The sequence below is a fragment of the Pomacea canaliculata genome, linkage group LG10, assembly GCF_003073045.1.
Source record: "Pomacea canaliculata isolate SZHN2017 linkage group LG10, ASM307304v1, whole genome shotgun sequence".
In the NCBI taxonomy this organism is placed as follows: Eukaryota; Metazoa; Mollusca; class Gastropoda; order Architaenioglossa; family Ampullariidae; genus Pomacea; species Pomacea canaliculata.
In genome coordinates, this window is record NC_037599.1 from 1,113,846 (window position 1) to 1,134,896 (window position 21,051).

Consider the following 21,051-nt stretch of genomic DNA (forward strand, 5'->3'; position numbering starts at 1 on the left):
AAAAATAACCTTAAATGCACTATTCAATAATGCTAGCAAGACAGTTTTATGGAATATTATTCGGACTATTTATGCAGGAATGAAAAGCTACTAAGAACAATCACCCCCCAAAACACACACCCCGCACTCGAGAAAACATTTCTCGCGAGATTACAAGAGCCACCATTTTGATCAAAGTAGACGAGTCATTTTCCGTCATAACCGGTTTGAGAAGACAGGGCCAGAGTAAGCATGGCAGACGGACAGAAGTAAGTTTGACCTAGGCTTTTCTGTTTACAGGTTACAGTAAACACCTGATTTCCGGTTATATAAATATTGGGGGCTGTTGTTGTCAATCGAAACTGTTGATAATAAGATAAAGATGCTGAACTTAGTTTCCGTTTCTTTTGTTGATCGTCGTACGATGTTACAAAAATAACTGTGACGTAAGGCTCACAAACACATCGTTTGTGAAAAGATTTATTGTCTAGCATTGTAGTTTATTTGAATTTCCAGTTTTAATTGCTACATGGCATCTTGCAGTACAAATGCCTATCGACTTTCGAAATGTTAAAGACGCTGATCTTACTGTGGCGTTCAAGACACTAAATTGCGGTTTTCGTTATCTGTCACGCTAGACAGTGGTGGTCTCCCATTGTTCATTATTGGGGTGAAAAAAAAAAAAAATCCTCGAGTTTTCAGGACAAAAATCAGATTATTGAAAATTCGCTAATTTCGACTTAGCACAGAATTCCCAGAACGACTTGTTGATCTTGATGACGTCACAACCAAAACGTGTCCGTTGACGAATGGAGGACACTCGAAAATGCTTGTTCATTGACGGATCCATGATTATATAAAACAGTATCTGAAGAATTTGCCTGGTTTTGATATCTCTAGCTGGTGATTCATATTTCAACTAGTACTACTAATTTTCTTTAGAAAGCATTTACAGGATGGAAGGTGTCAGGTGAGATGTTGGTTCACGAGCACATATTTCTGAAAGAAGAGTCATATAATATCAGTTTATTTCCAATTCAATAGAGAGTTTTTTAAGTGGTTTACAAGAGTTCCTTGCCATTTTGTATGATAACTATTCCATTTTATTTGTACTGTTAATATCTACCTTAACTTTAATGCAGTAAGCAACTGTGACTTGATCAGTTGTATGATAAAAGTCTGTTTTGTTCATAGTGAAGATGATTTGGCAACAGCTATCCTCAGAAGGAAAGATCGCCCCAATCGGCTGCTGGTTGAGGAAGCCATCAATGAGGATAACTCAGTTGTGTCCCTTTCACAGGTTTGAATTTAATTTTTCAATGTTTTATGTTAAACTTCAGCAGATTTCTTAATCTTGATGCTTTGTGAGAAGATATTCAGGGTTTGCAGGGTCCTTATCTATCCTTACATAGAGAATTTTCGCCGTAAGTCCTCTTATTTGCCGTGCGGTCCTTACAATTCCTCATACACGTCCTTACATTTTCTCTGTGACCCTTACAAGTACTTATATCAATAAAATATTACCACAGATTTATTTTTCATGCCTCTTATAAATCCGCAAATTTATTTTCGGAGTCGACTTTGGCGCAAAATACAGACGATTCTTCGCCTCACCGCTATTTTAATCACATGACTGCCAAGTCTCGTTCGCAACAAGAACTTACGTTTCGTGAGATTTTAGCATTGACAGATGACATCTTTTTTTTTTTTTGGTCTTCATGATGATTCAAAAAATGCCGTCGAAGTTGATAAAAGACTCTAAAGATAAACATTGTGCATGATGTGCTGCCTGCGGAATATCCTTGAATCTTTCGTCAATGGGCAAAAGTGTTTTGAAGAAGTGCATGAAAGTATTTCTGGAAGATACACCTGTTTGTGTTATGGATTACATTCTTTTCATTCCTCTTCTGATCCTCCAAACCTTTGCATTCCTTGTAGTCACCTTAATTTAAAAAAATAATATGCAAAGGTTAATAAAGGCTAACAAATTTTTGAAATTAAATCTTGGTTTCTTACTCAAGTAATAATTGATATTGTTTCCTCCGAGCAAATCATGGTGTTCTTTACTCAAATGATAGAATTGATGTAATAATAATTGATATTGCTTCCTCAGAGCAAAATGGATGAGCTGCAGCTTTTCAGAGGTGATACAGTCCTCCTGAAGGGTAAACGACGACGTGAAACAGTCTGCATTGTACTTTCTGACGATACTACTGCAGATGATAAGATCAGAATAAACCGCTGTGTTAGAAATAACCTGCGTGTCCGTCTGGGTGATGTTGTTAGGTAGGCTTCATTTGTTTACTTATAGAAGTTTTAGATGATAATGCATGAATGAATTTAGGTCTTTTATCTTCTTTTTAGATCAGTGGTTCTTAACCTTGTTTGAGGTACCGAACCCACAAGTTTCATATGCACATTCATTAAACCCTTCTTTAGTGTCATCACGAATTGCGGTTGTGTCTTGACTTCCGTGGCGGAGGCTCCGCCGAACCCCTAAGGCCGACTCACCGAACCCCGGTTAAGAACCACTGCTTTAAATATTTCATATTCTTAGAAAATAAATTTTGTTATTTTAAGTTTGTCAGCTCTTTCATTTGGTATCTAAATATTTTTTTTTTCCATGTTATATCTTGGAATTTCATATTTTTCTACTTTGTCATTTTAGCATTCAGGCATGCCCAGACGTGAAGTATGGCAAGCGAATTCATGTTCTTCCCATTGATGACACCGTGGAAGGAATCACTGGGTACAGATGACTCCCTTTTTTGTAAATGTGTATAGTGAATTAATAAATAAGGAACAGAATTTTGTTTTATTTAGAAAGCTTGATGTTGGTGTTTCTTATTTTGTCAACAATGGAAACGTTTCGAAAGAGTCTTAATACACCAGTTCATTTGTTTTTACAGATGTTTATATTTTGCTGTTTAATTTTCCCACCAGGAACCTGTTTGAGGTCTACCTCAAGCCATATTTTCTGGAGGCCTACAGGCCAATCAGAAAAGGGGATATCTTTCTGGTTCGTGGGGGCATGCGAGCTGTAGAATTCAAGGTCATTGAGACAGATCCCCAGCCTTACTGCATTGTGGCCCCAGATACTGTCATTCACTGTGAGGGAGAACCTGTGAAACGTGAGGTATGGTGTGGGACGATACTTTTGCCGCCTATTTTTATGTATTTGCTTAGTATCCCCATGACTGTAATTTGCTGTCACATTTATTATCCTGCTGTCAGTGTGCTACACTGTTCTCAGCTTTTTTTTTTTTTTTTAAGCAAACAAAAAAGCAAATGTAGCTAATCAAATGGTAGACCATGTCTCCAGGAGAGCAGCTGTTATTCATTTATGATGTAGTCATCGTGCTCCTTTCTCACTTTATTAAACGGAGAAAGGCAGGATCCAGCGCTGATTTTGTTAAAAGCAGTTACATTGTACTGGAACATTAAGCTTATTGTTTTGATGGTCATGGTATGAACACCATGTTGTAATAGAGCCATATAATGTTGACACTGGTTTGATTGCTATGACAGGAGGAGGAGGAGGCCCTCAATGAAGTTGGTTATGATGACATTGGAGGCTGCAGGAAGCAACTGGCCCAAATCAAGGAGATGGTGGAGCTGCCTCTGAGACACCCACAACTCTTTAAGGCTATTGGTGTTAAGGTGAGAAGGCTTTGCTTTGTGGCACATAGATGGGTTCACATAAAAGTTAAGTCATATGGTTTGTAATTTTAAGCTTTGCTGGACAATGATAGCTTTATTTTATTTTTGATTGTAGCCTCCACGAGGGATTTTGCTTTATGGACCACCTGGAACTGGCAAGACACTTATTGCCCGTGCTGTGGCCAACGAGACTGGGGCTTTCTTCTTCCTTATCAACGGCCCAGAAATCATGAGCAAACTAGCTGGCGAGTCAGAAAGCAATCTTCGCAAAGCATTTGAGGAGGCTGAAAAAAATGCCCCCGCCATTATCTTCATTGATGAACTGGATGCCATTGCCCCCAAAAGAGAAAAGGTGATAAAACCAAAAATGCTGCTGTGATTGATGATGCAGTAAGGCGAATACATTCATTGGTGCTGACTTTCTTTTACTCAGAATTCTTGGGTGGTGTGAATTTTTTGTGAAATAAATGTGTTAGTTTAGGGTTAATGCTTTTGTTGGAATTGGTGTGCATTTCAGACACATGGAGAGGTGGAGCGGCGTATTGTTTCACAGCTTCTTACCTTGATGGATGGCCTGAAGCAGCGCTCTCATGTCATTGTTATGGCAGCCACAAACAGACCCAACAGTGTTGATGCTGCCTTGCGCCGATTCGGTACCTTTTTTTTGTCTAGCTCTAGCAAGGAAAGAGCATACAGATGGTGGTAGTGTGAATTGTTTGTAAATCTGTCTTTTGTCTTCACCTTTGATATTGGTAAGGGACATTTAAAAAATGTAATGAAAAAATGTTGTGACACGAGAACACTTGTCTATTCATAATGGCTTGTAGCAGCATTTAGGATAGACTAAAATATATATGCTTTCGGCCACAGGTCGCTTTGACCGTGAGGTAGATATTGGAATTCCTGATGCCACTGGTCGTCTAGAGATCCTGCGAATCCATACAAAGAACATGAAATTGGCTGAGGATGTTGACCTCGAACAGGCAAGCAATAATTTACTATTCTTCTTGTCAAATTATAGACATAATGATGTCAATCACAAAATTGATTTCAGTAAAGGCAAACAAAAAAAGTTTATTTGTGATTGAATTAGAGTGGTTTTTTTTAGCCTAGTCATTCACCTCTTTATTCTTCTTTAGACAATATTTTTGGCTTCATCTGCCATTCCTTCTGTCTTGAGCATGTGTTTCCCATGTGAATATAGCTGACATACATGGGTGTAGTCTCATTTTTGCAGGTTGCATCCGAGACTCATGGACATGTTGGTGCTGACCTGGCAGCCCTCTGTTCAGAAGCAGCCCTGCAGCAGATTCGTGAAAAGATGGATCTCATTGACTTGGAAGATGAGACTATTGATGCTGAAGTTTTGGATTCCCTAGCTGTTACCATGGACAATTTCCGTGTAAGTTCTAATATCTGTTTTAGGGAAGTGTTCTTCACTGACAGTTGTCTTTTACTTCAGTGAGCAACAGTGTTGTAACTTTATTAACAGAAGTGTATATTTGACACTTTGTTATGTTTGCAGTGGGCTCTTGGCAAAAGCAATCCCAGTGCCCTTCGAGAAACATCTGTGGAGGTACCCAATGTCACCTGGGAAGATGTGGGAGGTCTGGAGGGCGTCAAGCGTGAGTTGCAGGAACTGGTACAGGTGAGTCTTTTTATGTCCAGAATCATATAAATTTCTGTGCAACCTGTTTTAATATTAGCAAATTGATCCGTTCAGAAAACTCTTAGTGCTACTGTTCCGTTCAGAAAACTCTTAGTGCTACTGTTTGTATTCACCTTGCTAACTACTGGTTGCATGTGCTAGTTTAAAATCATTGGGTGTTTGCTTTTGTACAACAGTATCCAGTGGAACATCCAGAAAAGTTCTTAAAGTTTGGTATGACACCTTCGAAAGGAGTTCTTTTTTATGGTCCACCTGGATGTGGTAAGACTCTGCTGGCCAAGGCCATTGCCAATGAATGCCAGGCTAACTTCATCTCCATCAAGGGGCCCGAGCTTCTGACCATGTGGTTTGGAGAATCTGAGGCTAACGTCAGGGACATCTTTGATAAGGTCAGCTTCAAGTCAACATTTTTTACTGGGTTTTTAAAAATTAACTATAATGCATTTCCCCATGCTCCGTGTGAACAGGATTAACAAATATTTTGATAATTTGTTTCTTTTGAAGAGGACAGGGCCTGTCTCTTTTTTGTCCCTCTGACCTCAAAGGGATTACATACCTTTTATTATTTTAGAATACATTGAATTGGTGTTTTTTAATTGTGAACTGGAAAATGTAAGAATTGCTTCTCATTGGCAGGCAAGAGCTGCTGCCCCCTGTGTGCTCTTCTTTGATGAGCTGGACTCCATAGCTAAAGCTCGTGGTGGGAATGTTGGTGATGGAGGTATGCTTTACAACTTTTCTGTTTTGGTGCAAGAGGTCAGGCTTGTTGATTACTGTTTTAGTGGGATTAACAGCATTTCGTTACATATTGTTTTTGGGATTTGGAATGATTCTGTTGTGCAATTTTTCAAATGGTTTGCAACATTTACTGCTGGTTTGTATTCTTTATTCCTCTCTGTTAGGATGATTCTTGTATATCAGTAGCAATTTGCTGCAGACAAGTTATATTGCTCTATATTGTCTGAATGTTTTTAGGTGGTGCAGCAGACCGTGTGATCAACCAGCTGTTGACAGAGATGGATGGAATGAGTGCAAAGAAAAATGTCTTCATCATTGGAGCTACCAACAGGTCTGTTGTGCAGGTTTTGAAGTACCTAAACTTTTGTAGCTGACATGTCAGCGACGAGACCAGGCAGCAGCAGAAGTGTTTGTATTATTTAGGATTGATGACAGACATTACCAGCATTTTTTTTGTCCATAGGTTCAGCTTCAAGTACTACTCAAAGCAGCCAGCCACAATAGAAAGCTAACAGAGCAAATTGTCCAAACATGACTTAGGAACTTTTGTGGAAATTTGTTGCCATAGATGTATATCATCAAGAATATAGTACATTTCAAAACATAATCATACACTTTCATCAGTATGTGCTGTTTTTCTTTGTGGTCAAGCAGTAACGAGTATGTTGTACCCACAGACATATCTTTAATTCCCATGTCATACTTGGATTCATGAGTAAGATTGTCCACAGGCCAGACATCATTGACCCAGCCATTCTCCGTCCTGGTCGCTTAGATCAGTTGATATACATTCCTCTGCCGGATGAGAAATCACGTGTACAAATTCTGAAGGCCAATCTTCGGAAATCACCTGTTGCCAAGGTAAACTTTTATGATAGTTATATAGACTGTAAAGTTTATTTTTGTGTGTTCGGATAAAAAAATTAATTAGCTGATAATTTCTTATCCAGGTAGTTGGCTTCTTGTATTCAGTTAGTAGAAAGTAAGTTTGTGCTTATGGCTGCTAAATTCACTGCAATACAATAAAATATGTTGTGCGTAACACAGGACGTTGACTTGGACTACCTTGCGAAGGTCACACATGGCTTCAGCGGTGCTGATTTGACTGAAATCTGCCAGAGGGCATGCAAACTAGCCATTCGTGCATCAATCGAAGCTGAAATACGATATGAGAAGGAGCGTGCACAAAACCCAGATGCAGATATGGTGAGCTTTATGTCTTAAAGTTACACATATTATGTAATTGTTCACTCAGTAGAATTGGGTGCTTACTGCTGTCGTCAAGGTCAGGATTAATTCTGGGGTGCATGGTCGATTGTGAGTTAACACCAGATTTGAATATTTCACAGTATAATAAAACAGGCTTTTTGTTGAATCATGTTTCACATTTACCTTCCCAAGCCTCACACTGATGCCAAAAATGGTTCTTGTTTGAGCCTTAGTTCCGCATGTGATGATCGCATGAAAGCCAACATGTTACTGTTTGAACTGGCTTTCTCTCCCCTAACTGGCTATACAAGTGAAAGGTCTATGGTAAAAAATAGTTTTTAAGCTATTTTTAACTAAATCAGGTCATCCTTTTTGGTGTTGTTCACAGCTGTTGGCTTGCATTGTAGTTTTGGATAAAAAATTTGATACAAAGTTGTAGAATCAGTTTGTAACCCAAACAATACATACTTCCGTGGACACCAAAACGGCTGACATTTGTTAATTAATTCCAATTCACTTGTCATTGACACATAGTTTGCTAAATATTGTCTGATTAATGAGTGAGATGAATAAATTTTGGTGTGAGAAACATTCTCAGAAGTTGCAAGAAGCAAAATGCAGCGACTACACAGCGAATTAAAACAAGTGTTTGGAAATAGCACATACCGAAATGACATTGTGATGATGTGCAAGTAATTACCATCCTGGTGTGATTAAACAAAATTCTGCTGTAAAATCTTTTGTATGTGTGAAAATTCACGATTTTTAAAGGTTTTGATTATAATTTTGAATCACATCAATGCGACATACTGTAAATTTTTCATGAACCCATTTTAGTGATTAATTAGTGACAAATTATAAAAGTTTTCTAATGGACATTTCCTTCCTATAACCATTTTGCCTGATTAAAAAGAAAGGGAAAATTAACAGTAGCGTCAACATCAGGTACATAATGATAGTTTCAATAAATTTAGTTATGCACTAATGAGAATTCTCAACCACAATATTGTAACGATGAACAACAAACAATAAATTTGCATGGAATCTAAGTGAAATAGTGTTTAACGCTGGCAAGCAGATCACAAGGCTATACCTGAAACCCAGGCACTGAGAAAACAATAAAAGGAACACAAAAAAAGAAAAAGCTTATGACTTTTGAGCATGAAAGCTGTTAAAGTGAAATGTATAGTCCTGGCTTACTAGGATAGACTTAAATTACATGGTAGGATGCCAAGTGTAGCACATAAACTATGAAATATTTTTCAAAAATGATCTGACACAAGACATATTCATTTTAAATCTTTAAACTTGAATTTCTCTGATTTCCATTTTTGGTGCAATACAAAACAAATATCTAAAGATTGGCTTGTGCTATAGCATTAAAATTTTGCATTTTTTTTTGGAAATGCATGAAGGATGGGGTTTGGATGTTGGTCGGAACATTAATTTGACTAAAATTGAATCCTTTTGCTGTGTTTATGGGTGGGTACCCTGTTTGCCTGGTTATATCCCTTGAGGTAACAGAAAGTTCAAACTACATCCTTTTAGATCACCGTCTCTAGTTTACTAAAACACCAAATGTTTTGGTATGTAACATATGGTATTGTGTATGTGCATTTTTGAAATACTTGTATGTATCACTGAAAAACGTTGATTAAAGTAAAATATGTGCTACAAATATATTATTTTAACCAGGGCTTCTGCTAAGTAAATTCTTTGGGGTCCCAGGGACCCCTTCTTCAGATTTTTAAGGGGTCCCTGTTCTTCGCCCAAATTTGAAGGGACCCCATTGACGAAAATTGAAGGGGTCCTCCCAACTATGCGTACTGTACGCAGTTTTTTGCGTAAGCAGAAGCCCTGGTTTTAACACTGTAAAAAATATATAGTACATATATTCAAAGGGTTAGGGTTTTAATTTTTTTAAGAGTAGGCGTCTAACCTTAATTCCTGATTAATAAGGTGAATGTGTTTTTTGTTGCAGGAAGTAGAGGACTATGACCCTGTGCCTGAAATAATCAGGGCCCACTTTGAGGAAGCTATGAAATTTGCACGTCGCTCTGTCAGTGACAATGACATCCGAAAGTATGAGATGTTTGCCCAGACACTGCAACAGAGCCGAGGCTTTGGTGGCAACTTCAGGTAACTGTTTATTTACTTGCTAGCTTCAAGCTTTGATTATGTTTTTCCATGCTTCAGCATTTTCTGACTGGAGTATTTATTTCATCATGTTTCACTATATGTTTGTAATTGTACACAGATTTAGGAGACATCAGTTCAGTATTTTAAGATAGTTCAACCCTGAAATGATGGACTTTATTTGTTTTGCAGTTATTTTATCGCTAGGACAGTGCTAGATTTGATTGTAAATTGACTAGTAAATTAACACAATGAAAGTAGGATATAAATTGAAGACCCATAGTGTCAGAAGTGTTGAAAAAAATACATTTATGGAAAAGTAAAATGGTTCCTTAGACTTCAGGGATCGGTTGCTTAATTAACACACCTAAACCTAAATATTGTCCTGTAGTATCACAATATATTAAATACATGGGACTTCCGTAGAAATATTTAAAGAAATTTCTAAGCCTTTTAGAAGCAATGCACAAGGGTTATAGAACTGTTTTACAAAGATTTCCTACTCTAAATTAAAAACAGCTCAAAGCTTTTCTGTGATGGTTGGATTAGTTTTAGAAGTGATAACTTGATACAGCCCTAAAAATTATTGGAATCAGTGTGTGTGTGTTTCTAAACATTTTAATTTTGGCTAAATTAAAAAAAATACATTTTAAGATTTAGAAACCCAAACCGAAGTGACTTTTTTTAATTTTTCAGGTTTCCGGGTGCTGCAGGAAGTGGTGGACAGGGTCCCAGCCAAGGTGGTTCAGAGGGAGGAAACTTTGGTGCTGAAGAAGGCGATGATGACCTTTACAGTTAAACAAGCGTGCATGTTGTCCTTTGGAACATTGGATCATTTCAAGATGTGTATATGGTGGTTCCCCATCAAGCTAATGCTTAAATTGTTCTTTCACTGGGAAGTGTCCAATTCTGCCCAGGATGGAAATCGTGGAACTGCTAGGTCTGAGAGAATCTGGTGATTTTGTTGCTTCTTTTGTTAGTTCATTGGAACATGTCCATATATAATGTTGTACAGAATGTATGCTTTGTTTTGGTTTTTTTTTTTTGGGGGGGGGGGAGGGGGTCTCCCTTTAGTCCATCAATTTGATTAAGAGTTTTATCATATGTCTGAAACATGGTCTGTAATTGTTTTCAAGGTTTGTTTAGGTGTTTTTTTAAACCGTAGAGTAACATTCTGTCACTGAGAAATGCATCTGAAGCAAGGGGTATTGTTACCAGACATTTTATACTTAGTGTTCAGGCTTAACTTGAGAGTTTATCTCATCTCTACACATGTGTATGGAAATGATGATACAGGGGAGAGCTGCAGACTATGCTAGGTTTTTTTTTTTTTCCCCAAGTCTTGAAACTGACTTCAAGTGTTCTTTTTAAAGGCAGAGACAGTGTTATGACTTCAATGCAGCATATTAGTTGGACCCTAGAATTTATTGGAATGGTTGGTTTGTGTATTGTTTTTCATGGAACTCTCCAGTTGGTATTTATGTCTAGTGATTAACAGTCAAACATGCAACTTGCACCAGTGTTGTCAATAATAAAAGGATCATTGATGCCAGAAATTTTTCATTTTGAAAGGGATTTGGATTTTGTTACAGTTTGTTTGATGTCATTGCTTTATGAGTAGATACATCATCCTACCCACCTTTAACGTGCTGGATCTTAGCTGTTAACTACATAATTGTGACTGAGCTTAATGTGGAAGGACAAAGTGACCATCATGCCCACTGTGTTAATCACCAACAAGCAGAATTTCCTTATATGTGGATGTAATTAGAATGTTAATGTAAGGGTTAGACCTCGTTGACTGTTCCTGTAAATTTGGCACTAATACAAAGCTTGACAGCTGTCGGCATATCTTTCAGATGGAAGTAAATATGCAAGTTCAGATTGGCATGGGACATGGTAATGAGGATATTTGCAAGGAGGCAAGCATCTTCATGAGAACAGCCAGAAATGGATGCTGACAGTCATGTTTGAAGGGAGCATACTTATTAACTCAAGATGGTACACGCACAAGCAAGCTGATGAATGATGATTGTGTATCACAAGGCAGCGAGACCAGTGTGTCACAAATATTAAGAGAACAGGACACGCAAAGCAACTCTTTGATCACCAAAATATTGATATATTGAGGAGGCAAAAAAAAAGGAAAATCAATTGTAAGTGCATGCTGTGTAGGCAACCATTTTACAGTAAGACCATGTGCCCACAGTAAAGGTTTGATCATTAAAACTAGAGGAAGAAAGCTTAGCGTCTCAGGTGAGGATAAATCACAGGTAGGTAAGCGAAGAGCCAAAGCGTATACATAACAGTCCAACATAGAATTTCAAGGAGAAACATGAATTTCAGAAATTAAATAAAAATGATTTTGTTACCTGTTCATCTCCATGATGTCAGTGCTGGTGAAAACATGGCTGATGCAAGTTGCCCAGAAAATACTGAATCTCGAAAGCCCAAGTGCAGATATGGAAACTAATGTGTTAATAATAAATGAATTTTATAATTCATACACCGCCGAGAGCCAGCATGGACCTCTTGTAATCGTAAACTTATATTCCCTACATAATAACACGCTTACAGTTTGATTGTCAATATCTACATTTCATTATGTAACAGGCTGGTAATGGTGTCAGCTGGTTTGCGCAGGGTGTGTCCTATCCAGCCCCATTTGTGCTATTTGGTGTCTTGGCTAGTAGCATTCTAGTTGATTCTTTTCACCAGGCTGCTGTTTGAGATCTTATTGCCAGAATATGGCATAGGAATCAGTTGGTAAAGGTCTGGAAGTTTCCAGGATGTTCTCTCTTTGAAGTTGGATTGGGAGTTCCTGCTTGTTGTTGATTGTCATCACTTTGGTCTTCTGTTAACCTTTAAGCCAGTCTTCTCTCCTTCCTCGGCTAGCTTAGCTTGATTTGTGCATGCTGCTGCTGATGAGATAGAAGACTGATGCCATCTGCAAAGTCCAGGTCCTCTAGCTGTTTGTTGAAGGTCCACTGGATAACGGTGGGGTGGTCTTGTGCATAATCCAGTCTATAACCATCAGGAAGATTGTTGGTGATGGTATTCAACCCTTTCTTACGCCAGTCTTCATTACGAAAGGCTTAGCGAGTTTGCCATTGTGAATAACTTGGCAGGACGAGTCTTCGTACAACCCCTGAATAATGTTTATGAGCTTAGGTGGAATGCCATAGTGGATCATCAGCCTCCAGATGACGTCCCTGTCTACACTGTCAAATGCCTTGAAGTCCACAAAAGTTATATAGAGGGAGGACTGCCACTCAATAGACTACTCAATGATGATACGGAGGGTGGCAATGTGGTCAGTGCGTGACCTATCCTGGCGAAACCCTGCTTGTTCTGGTCTCAGTCTCTGTCTGGTGCCTTCTTCGGTCTCTCTTGAATTACCCTTGATAGGACTTTGCTGGGGATGGACAGCAGCATGATCCCATGCCAATTGTTGCAGTGAGAGAGGTCTCCTTTCTTCGGTAACTTGAACAGGTGGCCTAGGTTTCAGTCTGTTTTACTAGCTCTTGTTCCCAGATCTTGTATAGGAGGGGCTGTAAAATTGTTGTTGGGTCTGCCTTTAATGCTTCTGGGGGTATGCCATCCGGGGCTGCTGCTTTGCCACTTTCATGCTTTGATACCTTTGAAGATTTGTCTTAGTGGGAGGACTGGTGTTGACGTGTTGGTTTGCCAATATTCAGCTCTGAGATCTTCCTTCTCATGTTGATCTTGACACTGGTTGAGCTTCTGTTTCAGTCCCTTTCTTGATTCAATCTTTGCCCAGGTCTCTAGAGTCATCCATTCCTTGTTTTCTTTCCCTCTTCCCTAGAACATCTGTACAGGTGGTTTTCTAAATGCTCTTAAGTATTGACCAATGTTCTTCCGCTGATTCCTCATACTTATTCTTGACTGAAGTTGATGTAGTTTTGTGCATATTTTTTTTCGGGAACACCGTGCCACCTACGACATGGTCACTGAAAGCGCAGAAGTCTGTGAAGAGCTCCCCGTTTTCATTGCTGACGCCATGTCTTCCCATGATGAGTTCCCTGTTGGTATTGTCATCTCCCACTTTGGCATTTAGGTCTCCCATAATGATCTTCAGATCTCTTCTTGGTGTGTGGTCATGCAGGGAACTGAAGAAGTCTTCTTTTTCCTCTTCATCTGCTGTATTTGGTTGGTGATAATGGTGATTTTCTTTCCTTTATCATTGAATCTTGCTGACATGAGCCGTGGTGAGACTGATTCCCAGGCCATCAGTGCCTTTGTTGCCTCTGTTGACATCAGCATTGCCACTCCATGGGTATGATCGTGGTCCAGGTCTTTGTGGCCAGAGTAAATAATGGTTTGTCCTGATGTTTGTCTGGTCTAGCCACTTCCTTTCCATAACTCAAGAACCCTGATGCTGTATTTTCTTATTTCGTTTGCCACTTTCATAGAGGGTTCTGATGTTCCAGGTACCTATCCTGGCTTTTGCCTTGGTCATCAAAAGATGAGTCGGCAAGCTGGCTTCCAGGAGCACGAATCATAAGCTCTTCAAGAGAGGAATCTTCCTGACCAGGCCATTGTTGTGGTACTGTTGCTATTTCTGTAACAGCTTTTTTTTTCTTTTTTTTTAAAGATTAGTAGGTTGCTAGCCCAATGTAAAACCCCCTACCTGAAGGGCCAGGGTGCAATATTTTAGTCTAGCCTCTCCCCTAACAGACCTGTTTGGCACAAGGCTCCTGCCGAAGTGGATCGACAAGTCGCACAAGCCACCCCACCGCTCCAAGGTAAGTTGCACCAACTGGTGGTGGGTATAAGGCTAAAAGCTTAACATTTTGATGCCCTGATTGGCTAGTTAAAGACCATGTGACGAATTTGAAAGACCATGAGTGCTGCGTGGGCTTCCTTGTGCATAGGAAGGTGGCTGGAGCCGGCCGGTATCAGCTATACACCCGTATCCAGCAGGATGATTCCCACCAGCATGTCGTGAGCTCCGAAGAATGAGCGAGCGAAGATGGTCAGAGGTTGCGATTGCCGCTGCCTCGGGCTAATCACACTCTCGACACCTCTACCACCTCAAGCCATTTACCGCACGCGCACACACTAAATTACGTGTTTCCGCTAAGCCGCACAGTGTCACCAATGTCCAAGTATACGCTCCCACTTTCACGCATGGAGACACTTTACATAGAAATCAAGGATGGCCACGTGGCATTCACCAGACAGATTGGTCCACCATCAAACCAACTATATCCTGCTGCCAGCACGCTTCAAAGCCAGCATCAACAAGGTCAAGACAAGGACGTACCCAGGCGCTGGCACAGGTAGCGACCATGACCTTGCTCTACAGAAGCTGGAAGGTTTGGAGAAGCTGCAAGGTTCAAGGGCGACATAGGACTAAGACAGCCGTGGGTCACGATTGACCTTCTAGAATCTAGATCTGTGACCAAAGGAGCACCTTTGAGAGAGTAAAGAAAAGCAAACCCGAAGCAGCCACCAGATATAAGGAAGCCAATGGTGCCATCAAGAAAGGGACGCAGGCAGCTAGGGAGAACTGGATCAAAAGCCAATGCCGGGACTTGGAGAACGGAATGGCATGAGGTGACAGCAAAAAGCCCCACCAACTTGTAAGGACCCTCACTGAAAATGATCAGCACAAGACCTGTCATCAAAGATGGGATGGCCATCTTCTCACAGAAAGCAATGCTGTACTCAAGAGATGGACTAAGTACAGCAAGGACATGTACAACTTCCAGCTGAAGACCGACCAATTAACATCCTCCTAAACAACCTGACTAGAGACAGTGAACCTGCAGACCTGCCAGTCCTACGGCCGATCGCAACAGCAATGGCTAGACAGGGTGTGGAATAGTACTTGTCTATACACGCCCCTGGTGTAGGCTAAACGCCGCTATAGAGGAGCCTATACCCGGGACATCGAGGGTTCGCTTCAAGACGGGGTCATCGGGTGCAGTCTTCTGTCAGCACATAGTTGTTTTGGGTGACTGACCATTTATAAGAGGCTTTATGTTCCATCTTCCGCATGCTATATTCTGAAAGCTTCGTGTATTGCCGCTGAGCGGTCGCTGCATGCTACCTTTGTGAGTTTATGTTGTGGTTGCGTGTGTGAACAGCTCACCTACAGGCCGCACTTAATTGGTTATTGTTGCTTCATAGTTTGATTGCTTGGAGCCACAAACAGGTTGGTTAGATGATGTACTGCGGCAGAACACAAAATGTTTGTTTGTTTTTGTCGTTTCTAAAGCCATAAATACCATAAAACCAAATGTTTCCTGTGAGAGAGCGAAGCAGGCGCGATCATGTTAACTTTAAGACAGTTTAATGGCGACCAGCTCGTAGCTCCCGTGATAGCTCAGTTGGTAGAGCGGAGGACTGTAGTGGTCACGTGCAAGCGATCCTTAGGTCGGTGGTTCGAATCCGCCTCGCGGGAACATTTGTTTTTGGTAAAGTTTTTACATTAAAAGCGTGGGTTTCTTTACAAACGATGCCTACAGATATAAATGGATATTTGAAGCACAGTATTTCAAGCAAAGATTATCAAAATAGTTTGAGCGGTTTCAATGGTTTCGTAATCCTAAGTCCTCACAAGACGACTCCGGTCCAGGTGACAAGTAAATAAGCTATTTACGATGGTGGTAGAATAAGCAAAATTTGTTTTCATCTTTAGTCCTCGCCCCAGTCATAAATGTATGTTATATTAATCTATTGCTCAGTTACAGCTATAAATACAAGCAAATAAAGTGTACAAAACATATATTATAAAAAGCTGAATTTTGTTTAAAAAAAAAAAACCCACTATGCCAAAGAAGTCGATCTCAAACACCAAGACTAATGTTCCCTCCACAACCCAGCCTCACTCACATGTTCTATCTCCCAGAGTCCCAGTCATCAGTGAATATGCTGGCGATCACGTCACCTCAATGTTTTACATCTGATATTTATTGACACTGTCATTCTTATTGTCCAATATTGTTATTGTCACATTTTGTGTGTGTTAAATATGGTCAACAGTCTAGGATTTTAGAGACTGAATGTCAGGGACATGCTTGACATTAACAATCCCACTGATGTCACAAATCTCACAGACTGAATGTCACTGACATTTTAATAATAGCATTCTGTCACAAATCTGACCTATGACAAATGACATACTTTAATAACACCATTGTGTCACAAATCACACAGACTGAATGCCATGGAGATCGCAGCACGGACAGACCGAGTTGGCGGTTTGGGGTTCTAAGAATGATTGACTGTCATTAATGAGATTGAACTCTGCATGGCATTACAACAATTGAGAGTTTGTTTCTACAGTAGCACGTGTCTTTACAGTCATGCATGCTCTACCTGTAGTGTCATGTGTCTAAAGTGGTGACCCTGGCACCTTGTGTCTACAGTGGTACCTGCTTTGCATCGACACAAAGTTGCCAATTAGAAAATTGTAAATGATTTGTTAAGCAAAGGTCAGTTTCAAGACATTTTAAACTCCCTTTATATTTTTTGCTGTGCTAGCTGAACACAAACTTGGCATCTTTTGATTGTAATCGATATAACTTAAACAAACAGAATAACTGCACCCATAGAGCCTAAAGGTATTTGATATTGATAACATTAGAAAAGAAAAGATGCCTGATTTTAGTACATTTTTTCCTACAAATACTAATTGTATGCTATATATATATGTACCTGCAAACACACTTTAAAAAAAAATCGTTCCCGCGAGGCGGATTCGAACCACCGACCTAAGGATCGCTTCGCATGTGACCACTACAGTCCTCCGCTCTACCAACTGAGCTATCACGGGAGCATGCCAATCCTCCCCTTGCAATGTCTCTCACATCAGCATTCGCTGGGCCAGCTCCTACACAAGGCTTTCAGGCTTACTAGCTGCCCGCCCCCCCCCCCCCAGTCCCCCAAGGCATACGACACCCGAAAGGTTACATGGTGGAAAAATATTGAGTGGACGTGGAATAATCAAATAAGCAAGGTTGGCTGTTAAAAATTAAACATGATTTTTATTGCCTTTGGCCTAGAATGGTATCTTTAGTGATGCTGCCTTGCAGCTAAAGCGATACAATCCACCTCGTGTCTACAGTGACCCCTGCTGTGTCTACTTGATCTCCTGTCTTGTTGAGTCGGCGGTACTAGAATTGTCTATAGCAGTGCCTTCTGTCTACAGTGGTACCCGTATTGTGTGTGTAGTGTTGTCTTATATATATATATGTCTTTACTGGTATCTGTCACGGGTCTGAAGTGCGTCTCCATGGTGTCTAGCGTGACTATCACGTCTACAGAAATAACTGGTGTCTACCATGGAAGCTGTCCTGAAGACGACATTTGATGATTTTCAGCCCTCGGCGCCACTGGGTTTGGTCCCTAAGAGTCACGACCACACAATGAGCACGCCCAAGCCTGAGGAATGTTTTGGGTGGGGGTCAGGGTGGGGGACATTGACCCGAGTGACTGTATTTGCTTCTTTTGGGCACGTTTACCCGTCACTGCCCTGCGAGAGGAAGTCCCGGTATTTCGGCCACCCCTGAACGTGTAATGTCAAAGTTTGCTCGGCGTGTGAGAAGCCGGCGATGAGGGATGGTAGTGAATGTGTGGGAGGGGGAAGGAGGACAGAGTTGACGCGTGGTGGTCCCCTACACCCCTGCAGCTACAGCGGACCGTTGGGTCATTTGTCGATCAAAATTTAAAAAAAAACAACAAAAAACAGACTTTATTGTCTATTGTCTGTCCAGAAGACCCAGGACAGAAATTTGTCTTCACACTCATCAGAAATTTTCGCTCACAAGGGCAGGCATACATTCTCATACAGACATTTAACACACATCAAAATCAAATCAAATCAAAATCAAAACAGACTTTATTGTCTGTCCAGGAGACCCAGGACAGAAATTTGTCTTCACACTCATCAGAAATTTCTCCATTCTTCAACATTAAACATAGGCTCACCAAAAATCATCAGAAATACACACTCACTAAAAATCAACAAAGATTCACACTCACCTCAACAGGTTCAATGTTAACAAAAATACAAACAAATCTGGTAACTTCAAGTCGGTTCAGGACTTGTAAAATACAATACAAATCTGGTCAGGATTTGTACAACAACACCAAATCCGTCAAGACTGGTTACAAAACAAACACCGTCCGCTCCGGACACACATTCATCCTGAATCGCATTTTCGTGACTTTCTCTACCCGACTAGCTCGGATGGCTAGTGTTTGGTGATAGATCGCACCCGTTTGAAGTGTTGGATGAATTAAAAACTGTATTGCAAACTTCATTTTAGACGAGAGAACATTCATAGCGCTGACCGCTGAAGTGGCATAAGAGATCCTGTCACCAGTCGGCAACAGACGGCAAGGCACGCTAACATCACTACAAGTGCTCATAATTGACGATATTTTGCCACATCAAACTTTCAAGAAGTGTGTGGAGAATTCACTGATGTAGACAAATCGACTGTTATAAGTACTGTGGCGAGAGTCACCGATGGTTCGCATCGGCGAGCACCTAACATTTCATTGCTCAAGGTTGTGCTGAAAAGACAAAGATATGCAGACACAACGGGCCTAGTAGTTGGATTTATCGACAGCAACTTGATTTCAAACTCCAATGGAAAATAAAATAAAATAAACTAATACATAATATTAATACTTGAATTTGTAAGGCGCTTGTAAATGTTTGCTGAATGCACCACACATGAAGTATTGCAAAACAACCCTACAGTACAAAACATGTAAACAAGAAACATGTAGACAAAATGAAACCCTAGAAATGAAAGGCTCTACATACTTTGTAATTTCATTATCTATTCAACTCTAATCAACAAATAAACAGACCCTTATTAGGTGAGCTAAGTTTGTTTACTTAGGACGGTAATCTAGAAGAATTAAGAGAATATGTGTGTGAAGGGGGAGGTTTACATATATATATAAATATGAGTATATGCGTATGAGTATATGCGTATGAGTATATGCATGTGTGGATGTGGGTAGTATATCTATAAGCAAATATATGTATGTGGGGAGATTTACATATATAAGTAGAGATGTGTGTGTTGGGAGGTATAAAATATATATAGAGATATGAGGGAGGGGGAATTATATATATGCAAATATGAGTGCATAGGGGGTGTGTGTGTCAGGGGGTATTTTATATATGCAGATATATGTGGTGGGGACAACATATATATACAAGCAGATATAAGACTGTGTGTGCCGTGGTTATAAATAAGCAAATATGAGGCTGTTTGTGTGTGTGTGTAGTTGGATTATATATATGCAGATATGAGTGAGTAGGTGTGTGTGGGTGGTATATATATATAAGCAGATATGAGGCTGTGTGTGGTGGTGGTGGTGGTGGGCTAAACCTGCAAACATAAGCAGATACAAGTGTGTATGAGTGGAGGGGAATTATATTTATATATGCTAATATGAGTGAGTAGGGGGAGTGTGTTGGGGGATATTTTATGTATAAGCAGATACATGTGTCTGTGGATTATATACATATGTAGGCATGTATATAGGCAGACATGAGTATCTGTGTGTGTGTTGGGGGATATATATATAAGCAGATGTGTGCATGTGGATGTTTACATATATATATATAAGCAGACATGAGACTGTGTGTAGCAGGATTATTTTTATATATATATTCACGTTTGAGTAAGTAGGGGTGTGTGTGTGTCAGGAGGTATTAGATAAATATATATGTGCAGATATGAGTATGTGTTTATGAGTATGAGTATGTTTTATCATTTTAACTGCTGAATACTAAGTGAAAGGTGTGTGAGTGTGAAGGGTATGGTCCTAGATGTAGGAAACTAGGAATTTTTTTATCAAGCCATTCATTCTTTTACGATGTACCACTTTGTTTTGTAACTGAGCACTTGCTTTGTAACTTAGCAGACTTAAAATTAACCTCTGGTATTATTAATGCTTGTTATTGGTCAATGACATTATATTTTGTGTGTTGGAATCACCATGTTCAGCGAATGTATAAAGCAGTTTTCAACATAAACTACAATGTTGCCCTCTCTAAATGCCACTCTGTGTGTTTAGCATGCGTGTAGACACTTTGTTTATTTCCTTACTTTCTTTGTCTCCGCTAGTAACCACGCAAACACACCATGGTGAGAGATCGCTGCCTCACACTCTGAGTCACTTGACTCGACTACAATAGGGTCCAATACCTAACACTGAGACAATGACTTGTCATAAATTGTTGCAGTATAGACTCTTCTCCAATGCCAAATCACGATAAATACAAGCATTTTATATTTTCCCCATAGACTAAAATGTTCTCTCTTGGAAAATTTTGCAGATAACATTTAATCACTTTAATATCTGTTAAACATTTTTGTGAAAGCAGAAAATAGACTGCTACTACACAATCCCAAGATATTAGGAATTAAAAAACACTCTCATACCATTAACCAAAACTTTCTTATCATCACGATTAATAAGAATGTTTTGTTTTATATTTAGTGTGGCTCATGTCAAACAATTTCAAAATGTCATCTGCTGATGCATCGATAATCCATATACTCAAAGCTTAATATTGCTATTGATATATATATATATTTGAACAGGTTAATGTTTATCGCGCTTGCAAAGTGGCATCCAGGGTGTTCGCAGCTTTTGAAAGC

The 21,051-nt window shown here is 39.8% G+C and overlaps 1 protein-coding gene and 2 non-coding genes across 3 annotated transcripts; 2 read left to right on the top strand and 1 right to left on the bottom strand.

The window, feature by feature from the left end:
* The first annotated feature begins 131 nt into the window (after positions 1 to 131).
* LOC112573320 (transitional endoplasmic reticulum ATPase) lies at positions 132 to 10,962 on the top strand. The gene is made up of 18 exons (XM_025253563.1): positions 132 to 248; positions 1,174 to 1,279; positions 2,093 to 2,265; positions 2,648 to 2,728; positions 2,923 to 3,115; positions 3,508 to 3,639; positions 3,755 to 3,991; positions 4,157 to 4,292; positions 4,510 to 4,622; positions 4,877 to 5,041; positions 5,165 to 5,287; positions 5,485 to 5,697; positions 5,945 to 6,029; positions 6,284 to 6,377; positions 6,778 to 6,907; positions 7,094 to 7,252; positions 9,237 to 9,394; positions 10,088 to 10,962. The coding sequence occupies exons 1-18, from the start codon at positions 232 to 234 to the stop codon at positions 10,188 to 10,190; spliced, it is 2,418 nt and encodes an 805-aa protein (XP_025109348.1). The 5' UTR covers positions 132 to 231; the 3' UTR covers positions 10,191 to 10,962.
* Positions 10,963 to 15,732: 4,770 nt separating this feature from the next.
* Trnay-gua lies at positions 15,733 to 15,821 on the top strand. Its single transcript is given in 2 exon segments — positions 15,733 to 15,769; positions 15,786 to 15,821. It is a non-coding gene; the product is annotated as a tRNA-Tyr (tRNA).
* A 1,284-nt stretch (positions 15,822 to 17,105) lies between these two features.
* On the bottom strand, positions 17,106 to 17,195 carry Trnay-gua. The gene is given in 2 exon segments: positions 17,106 to 17,141; positions 17,159 to 17,195. It is a non-coding gene; the product is annotated as a tRNA-Tyr (tRNA).
* Between the last annotated feature and the right edge of the window lie 3,856 nt (positions 17,196 to 21,051).

Coding starts and splice junctions, on each gene's coding strand:
- LOC112573320 (XM_025253563.1), top strand. Junction 2,729..2,922: donor ACCGTGGAAGGAATCACTGG/GTACAGATGACT, acceptor TTTTCCCACCAG/GAACCTGTTTGAGGTCTACC. Junction 9,395..10,087: donor GGCTTTGGTGGCAACTTCAG/GTAACTGTTTAT, acceptor TTAATTTTTCAG/GTTTCCGGGTGCTGCAGGAA.